Raw genomic sequence first — 8864 nt, forward strand, 5'->3', positions numbered from 1 at the left:
TGTATAGAGCTCCAAGGAGATTATGTTGAAAAATAAAAAAAAATTTACCCAAAAAAAATTGTTTTTATACTTCATTCTAAGGACTTATTGAACTACCTCGTATAAGACGAGTAAATTAAAACCAAACATTGAAAATTAAGCAATTTGAAACTTAATTTTTTAACATAGAAGCTTTGAATTGTTAACATTTCGAAAAGCTTTTAAAATTTTAACGTTACAATTTTTATTGTTCTATTTACAAAATATTTACTTTCTAAGTGAAATTGTTGTTTTCTATGTCTAAATAATAATTTAACACTTATTATTTGCAGAATATCAAGTAATTTAAGCGAAGTGTGCAATTTTTTTCAGAACTTCTAAATATATTTTAAAATGAATAGAATTTTTCCTACAATTTTTAGAAAATCCTGAAAATTTAAAAAAGAATTTCTTGAAATATGCCAGGGTCTTTTTTGACAATTTTGGAAATCTCTTAAAATCTTTTTAACTATTCTGTTATAATAATTTTTCGAAAAGAAAAATCATTTTCAATTTTCCTAGGAATTTTAAGAAAATGTTTTTGTTCGTTTGGAGCTTTTCACAATTCTTAAAAAGTTTCAAAATTTTTTATTTGAAATCTGCTAAAATTTACATTTTGTTTTAAATCATTTTGTGGTTGTTTACACCGAAATTTCGGTACGAATAGCCGAATTTTGTCGGTACATGTAGGACAAATTCAATTAATTTAAAATGTTTTCTATAAGTTCTGAAAAAATTTAAAAAATCACTTTAAATTTGAAAAAAATTAAAACAACTTCTTGTTTTCTCAAGGTTTTGAAATGCAATTTTGAAGATGTTCAATGATTGATTCTTTAATTTAGAGTATTGAAAATTTAACGTTGATTTATATTTTTGAAACTTAATCTAAATCTTTCAACTCCATAATTCATGAATGTTAAAAATTCGGAATTTTGCAGTTTAAATTCGTTAAACTTAAAATTATTAAATTGAAAAGTGTTAGTACCTTCCATTTGATATGTGTAAATTATTGAGCAATCGAATACAAAATTTTTGAATATAAGAACTTTTTAACTTTAATTTTAAAAGTTTAAAATTCAATATTGCCACTTTAAATGCTTTAATTTATTGTTTATTTTTTATTACTTGCACTTTTACTCTTTAGAATAGAGTCAATTTTTAAAATTGTATTGACCGGGAAAAATGTTTGCAGACTGGGAAAAAACCGAGAAATGACTGGGAATTTTTTTCTTTGATTAAAGCAGTCACCCTAGATAAATTTTTAACAAAAAATGGAGCTGTTGCATTTTCATTTGAGAGAATTTTCGATTTAAAAACATTTCTTTTTCTGCAAAACAGAATTATTTTGTACAAAATAGTTGCACTTTCCACCCAATTGTGGAAGTTTGAAGCCAAAAATATGAGTTTCTTACAAAACCGTTGCATTTTCATTCCGAGAATATAAATTTCCTCTTAAAATAACTTAAAATATTTAAAAATTTATTTTAAAATTATTTTAAAATAACTTAAAATTCTCTAAATACTTCTAAAAATTTGTTTTCTTTATACCCCTTGAAATTGTTAAAAGCCGTGGAAATCCCTTGAAATAAAATAAAATTTATTCCCCGAAGTTCCCTAGAAATGTATTCAAATTCCTTGAAATCTTTACGGATCATAAAAAATGAACTAAAAAAAGTAGATTTCATTTTAAATCTTTAAAAAGAATTAAACTTATGGATTAAAGTTCCAAAAAAAAACTGTAAAAATGTCTAGAAATCTTTGAAATCTTTGGAGATTCAATAGAACTCTTCAAATCTTGTGAAAATTATTAAAGTCCCTTGAAATCTCTAAAAATAATTTAAAAATTCGTGTAAATCTATTGAAATTTTGTAAATCTCTTGAAACTCTTTGGATTTCCTATAAAATTCTTTAAAAACTTTCTTCTTAAATCTTAAACATCCATTGAAATAAATGGAAATAATTTAGAATCTTTTGAATACGTAAATTAAATTAATCTTATTCATTAAAGCCCTCCAAAGCAATCGTTCCAATGCCTAAGAATATTTTTTTTACCTTGTATTTTTATTTTTTTCTCAATTTTATTTACAATTTTCATTAAAAATTCATACTTTTTATTTGAAATATCTACTTATAAATTATTCGTTAAAAAGTAATCCTATTTGGTATAAAATTCAACAATTTCTGTCAAACTTGAACCACTTTCTTTAAAAAAATATTTTTTACCTGAAAATTTAACTTTTAATTTTTAAGTTGATCTTTTTTAGTTAGAAATTCTTCTTTATTTGTAAAAAAGAATTTTTTTTTCTGGTTAAAATTGTAACTGTTTGGTTGAAAATGAAGTTTTTTGTTAATAATTTATATTCTTGTTTTGAAAATGCAAGTGTTTTACCAAAAAAGTCTCTTTTGGCTTGACAGTTCAACAATTTGGATGACTTTTTTTTCTGCCTTGACTGAAAAATCTTTATGTATTGAAAATTCATATTTTTCATGAGAGTTAAAATTCTAGATTGAAAGTTAAATTACCTTGTTAAAAAGTTGTTTTTGGGTTCAAGATTCATCATTTTAATTGAAAATTCATGTCTTTTTGGTTCAAAGTTAAATTATTTTGTTGAAAATTCGCCCTTTTGGTAGAAAAATAATATTTGCCGGTTGAAAATGCACCTTTTTGGTTGAAAATTGATCTTTTTGCTTGAAAATTTGCCTTTCTTGGTTAAAGTTTTAGGATTTATCTTGCTACTAAAAATTGACCTTTTTAGTGGAAAATTCAACTATTTATTTGAAAATTTGTGTATTTTGTTGAAAATTAATTCGCTTGGTTAAAAATTCGTCATTTTGGTTAAAATATCATCTTTGTACGTTGAAAATTAAACTATTTGGTAAAAAATTATCGATTTTGTTGAAACTTCAATCCTTTTTTTTTAATATTTAACTGTGATTGAAAATTGATCCATTTTGTTGAAAGTTCGTTTTTTTTGTTTTTTGAAATATCAACTAATTTATTTTTTGTTGAGATTTCAGCTTTTTGTTGAAAATTCAAATTTTCATCTGGAAAATTCAACTATTTGTGATTGAAGTTTATCATTTTTTGTTTAAAAATACGACTCTTTGGTTGAAAATTGATTTTTCTATTTAGAAAATTCAAGTGTTTTGTTAAAAATTAATCCGTTTTATTAAAAAATTTAACAATTTTCTTAAAAATTCATCGATTTGGGCAACAAATTCGTCCTTTTAGATTAAAAATTCACCTTTTTGGTTAATAAATAACCTTCCTTTGAAAAACTTTAATCATTTCGTTGGAAATTCAACTTTTTTTCGTGAAATTTTAATCTTTTTTTTTATTTAAATTCGGTCCTTCGGTTGAAAATTTATGATTGTAGGTTATAAAACTTTCTTTTTAGGTTGAAAAATCCACTTTTATTAATAAAAATGGAATTTAAATTAGCTTAAAATGCGATAATTCAGTTATATTTCAATGAATTCTAATCAAGAAATGCTCTTTACACACGGAATTGAACGCGCTTTGATAATATCAATAGCAAAAAGCTACTTGATTTAAAAACTGTCATTAAATTGTCGTTAAAGTAGAAAAAAGGAAAAACTTTGAAATATTTCCGATTGCGTCGTCGTGATTTTTCACCTCGATAAAATGAATAATAAAAGAAAAAGTTAATTATTTTTTTAGACTATAAAATCAGATTTTAGGCCCGTATGAGAGATTTCGTGTATATGATACTTTTTTTAGTCCCACTAGATCTACAATTTCTATGTTTCGTGAAAAGTATTTTTTCATTGTAAAATAAAAAGTACCTGAAAAATGTATTTTTTGCCTGCAAAAACTGGAATAGTCCTGTTTTTTTTTTTTTTTTTATAAAAGCTAGATTCCTTAACGAGCGAGTAGATATTGTAACAGCCTCAAAGGATCAAAGTGTCGGTGTTCTACTTCTCGGTCCACCGAATCATGGATTTACCGAATACACAGAACTCACATGATAGCGATTCTCGCCAAATCCGTCCTTCTCTTTTTTGGTGTATCTGTATTAGGTAAAGGAAAACCTGATCAAATATGTCAAATGTGGAAGAAGAGTGGCCAGGTCAGCGTATATCTACCCTACAAACTGTACAGTTCTAGACCTGTTCTAGAAGCAGCTCTAGAATTATTCTAGAAGTAGTTCTAGAACTTTTCTAGAAGAAGTTCTAGAAGGAAATCTAGAACTTTTCTAGAAGCAGTTCTAGAATTGTTCTAGAAGCAGTTTTACAACTTTGCTAGAAGAAGTCCTAGATCTTTTCTAGAAGCACTTCTGGAATTGTTCTAGAAGCAGTTCTAGATTCAGTTCTAGAATTGTTCTAGAATTATTCTAGAAGCAGTTCTAGAATTTTTATAGAAGCAGTTCTAGAAAACAGTTGAAACGGTTCTAGAACTATTATTTTTGATGCGCCTGGCTTATTTTGTACAAAGTCTAAATTGTTGTTACTGATGTTATAATTTTACGAGCAATATTTTAAAAAAATTCTATACCCGTACAATATTTACGATAGGAATGATTGTTTCGACATGACTTGTTTTCTCCACTGATGAAACATAATACTTCAGAATCTCCGATTAATTGGAAGCAAGGTGGAAAATTTTGTTCATTGAACTTATATATTTTTATATCTAAGTTATATATGATTATTGAAGTGATTCTTTTCAAAAGATGCTTACTTTTTGAAAGTTACTTTATACTTTTGTTCAAATTGTCCTTTAATAATTTCGTTTTTTTTCTTATTTCTTAAGAGTGTTTCGAAATCGTGTTTGCAATCGAGCATTTGATATTTAAAATGTCGCCGCCAAAGATGATTGAGTTTGAAGATTTTATTTTGGTATATGTTATCAAAAAAATAAAGTTTGCATCCAGAGAACTTTTAAAAGTGTGTAGCCAGAATGAATAACAATAAAAAAAATACTTTAAAGGTAAATACTGTCTTTTCTTTTTTAATGTTAGTTCCATATTATTTAAATTCTAGGTTAGGAGTAATCGTATTCAGCAGGGTGGCCGCTGGACCGGGAAACCAGGAAAACCGGGAAATGATCGGGAATTTTATGAGACCGTGAAAAACCGGGAAAAGGCAGTGAATTTATTTTTTGACTGGGCATTTTACAAATGTTTAGAAAAAAATCGGTCAAACATTAATTTCAACTATTTTTTTAAATAACTTAAAAACTTTTTCATTTCAGATTCTTCATTTTTAAGTCTACTTTTTAATACAAAAAAAAAATTAATGGTTTTTAAAATTGAATTGTACTTACAAAAACATTTTTTCGATTTGGGGTATAGTCAAGTATCAACTGACATTTTTTTTAAATACTGGAAATGGGTTCAAATATAATTGAGGCAAATTAAAATAAAAATAAATAAGGAATGCTTCGGCTTAAAAAACTAAATTAAAAAAAACTTTGTCGGTGCCTTCTATTTTTTCATTTATTCATTCTTTTATTGTTGTCTTTATAAGTGAACTTTGCTATTATGCTAAAAAAATGATTTGATCTAGAAAACTAATTAATATATTTTTTAAAATTAAATGTAAAAAGTGAATAATAATTGATTTTAGAAGACGTTTCGGAACCAGTTAACAATTTTTTAATTTACAGATTTTAACGTTAAAAATTAAACTGTTTTAATTGGAAAGTCCTATTGGTTAAACACATGTAAACGCCCGATTGAATCTTTATAAACTATTTTCAATTTTTAAATAACTGCAAAATAATATATTCATAATCAAAGACTTTTATTAGATTTCAAATATTATTTCGGTCTAAAATATTCAATTTTTAAATCATTCAATTCGAAATTTTTAATTAAGAACAAGAAAAATTATTTAATATTTATAAATATCTAACTTTTCATTTAATACCAGTAATTATAAATTAAATATTCAAAACAAAAAAAAACTAGAGTTTGAACGTTACAATTTTATTAATTCTATGTATAAAAATTTAATTTTTAAGTAAAATTGTTGAATTTTGATTTACAGATAACAATTAAACACCTATTATTCCTAGAAAAAAGAATAATTTAAACAGATATTTAGAAAATATGAAAACATTCAATATGAATTTTAAATTAAAAATAATTTTTAAAAATTTAACCGAAGTATCAACATTTCGGTGCAAATAGTCAACGCCCTAATTTAAAACAGAATAAAGATTTTTCCATGTTTTCAACAAAAACTTTAGAAGTTTTGTAAGAATTTTAAAAGGTTTCAGAAGAATAAAAAACATTTCCTAGGAAAATATAAAATGATTTTTTATTTTGAAAAATTAATTTTAAGAGAATTTCTAAAAAGATTTGGAAGGATTTACAAAATTATCAAACATGAATGTGGAAGATTGTAAGGAAATTTTTTTACTTGGTAAGATTTAAAAACAATTTTAGGGAAATTCGAATCATTTTAAAAGCTGTTTAGATGTTCTGAACAAATTCAAACAAATTTCAAATTTGAGAAAATGTAAAACAACATTTAAATGTTTCAAGATTTTGAAATAAAAATTTGAAGCATCTTAAGGATTTTAAAGCTACTGAAAATTAAAAAAAAAGTTATTGTGTTTTTTAATTTAAGTGCTCAGTTTACAAAAAAATTTAAGTGTTCAGCTTTTAATTTTTATGGCTTAAAATTGCTTAAAATGGTATAATTTTGAAAATTTGTGAATTAGAAAAATGTTTAAACTTCAGTTTTAAACGCTTAAAATTCAAATGTTCCATTTTGAGTGCTTTAATTTGCAGCCCAGTTTTTCTTCCTTCCAATGGAAAATTTTTTTTTAGCTTCGGAATTCGATTTTTTAAATCATTGACCATGAAAAATGTTTGCGAACCGGGATAAAATCGGCAAATGAATAGGAATTTTTTTCTTTGATTAAAATGGCCACCCTCATTGAGGTCAAAACAATTTTGAAATATTTGATATGATTTTTTTGGTTGTAATTTATTCGCCTTGTAGTTCTATTATTTTTCTGTTGTGTCTTCCGGAAAATCATGTTTTTAGTTTGATTAGAAAGTTATCACTTTTGGTTGAGAATTTGTCATTTTGGGTTAAAAATTCATCAGTTTTATTAGAAAATTAACTTTTTTAATTCATTAGGCGAGTGCAGAAGCTCACCCGCGCAAGCTTTTTGTGTGCGGATTGTATAAAGTCGAAAAAAGCTCGTGGATCGAAAAAATAGCAAACCGAAAGAAGCTTGCAAAATTAAAAAAGCTCGATGACCGAAAAAAGCTCACAAAGCTTGCAAAATTAATCAAGAAATTACCAGAATTAATATTAACAGGAACTTATACATTTAAAATAATGGTATCGTTGAATTTATATTTTATTGAAAAGTTTTTTTCTGAAAATGAAAAGTAATGTAATTAAAAGCAGAACTCTGAAAGCAAAATTTTGAATTTATTATTTTTTCTTTCTTCCCATGAAATTGATAAAAAATCGTAGCTCCAAAGAAAATGTCTTTTCTTGGGAATCAAACATTTGCATACACTAAAAATTGACTCAAATTAATGCAGTAATATTCGACCGATCAAAGCGATCAAATATTGTGGGCGCAGTGCAAGTTTTACGAGCTGCGCGAGCTTTATACGATCTGAGAACTTTTTTGTTCTGCGAGTTTTTTTTCGTTACGCAAGCTTTTGTCGATTCGAGAACTTTTTGTAGCCCCGCGAGCTTTATTCGGACCACAAGCTTTTGAAAATCCGCGAACTTTTTTTTAGCTCCGCGAGCTTTTTTCAGTCCGAAAGTTTTTTTTTTGATTCGCGAACTATTTTTCGACCTGCAAGCTTTTTTTGGCCCACGAGCTTTTTTTCTCCAGAAAGCTTTTTCTGACGTGAACTTTTTCCACTCTGCAAGCTTTACCAGCCCGCGAGCTTTTTTTGGCCCGAATACTTTTTTTTTTTAGATTTGTGAACTTTTTCCGTTCTGCAAGCTTTTTTTGGTCTACAAGCTGTTCGGATAATTCTTTTTTAGGACACATAGTTTTTATTCAATTCGTAAAAAAACATTAAAATTAAAAAAATTAAATTTTTGGACAAACGACACAAGCTACGAAAAAAAAGTTGTTCACAAAAAGAGCGACAAATTTTTATTAATCATTTTTTTATAGGATGTGCAGTTCTTATTTTATTTAAAAAAATTTGTTTTTTATATTTAATTCTTGGACAAAAGACGCAAGCTACGGAAAAAAATAATTCAACAAAAGAACTGCAAATTTTTTATTCATTTTTTAAAATGAAATGCGTATTTTCGGTTTTAATCGTAAAAGATTAAGTTAAAAATTAAATTTGTTCTCAAACGATACAACCTATAAAAAAATTAATAGACAAAAGTTACTCATGCCAAAAAATATCGATAAACTTTTTAGCAATAATTTTCAGAAATGACGAAGAGATCTTTTCATTATTCGTAAGAAATAAGTTTAAAAATAAAAAAATGACATTTTTGGAAAAACGACCCTGAGGGCGAAACAAAAAATGAGAATAAAATACATTTGATATGAAAGTGTTGAATATAATGTACAAAGTGCATATTTTGGACAAAATTTATGAGAATGCGGCCGCGCAACGGGTAGGTTTTTAATGGAAAATTGAACGACTTATTTGAAGTTTGAACCACTTCATTAAATAATTTTTTTGAGTTTTCTATATCCCACTGAATTGCGCCTCAAATTGCTCCAACGATTAAAATTTTTGCGCCCATTTGAAAAATCAAAGTTTAAATCACATGATCTTGAAGATCTTCAAATGCGCTCATATGCGCCATAGAGAAAAAATTTTGCACCACATTGATAACCGAGTTATTAGCGATCGAAATGGGGGGGGGGGGGG

General features: G+C 26.2%; 1 protein-coding gene across 1 annotated transcript in view; it reads left to right on the top strand.

Annotated features, from left to right (window-relative positions):
- LOC117177082 overlaps nt 1-4974 on the top strand; it is a 31044-nt gene extending 26070 nt beyond the window's left edge. The window contains exon 6 of the mRNA XM_033367570.1: nt 3917-4974. Within this exon, the coding sequence (XP_033223461.1) occupies nt 3917-4008 (92 nt within the window). The 3' untranslated portion in view covers nt 4009-4974. The remainder of the gene's footprint in view (nt 1-3916) is intronic.
- Nucleotides 4975-8864: the final 3890 nt, after the last annotated feature.

Source organism: Belonocnema kinseyi, chromosome 7 (assembly GCF_010883055.1).
Source record: "Belonocnema kinseyi isolate 2016_QV_RU_SX_M_011 chromosome 7, B_treatae_v1, whole genome shotgun sequence".
Lineage (NCBI taxonomy): Eukaryota > Metazoa > Arthropoda > Insecta > Hymenoptera > Cynipidae > Belonocnema > Belonocnema kinseyi.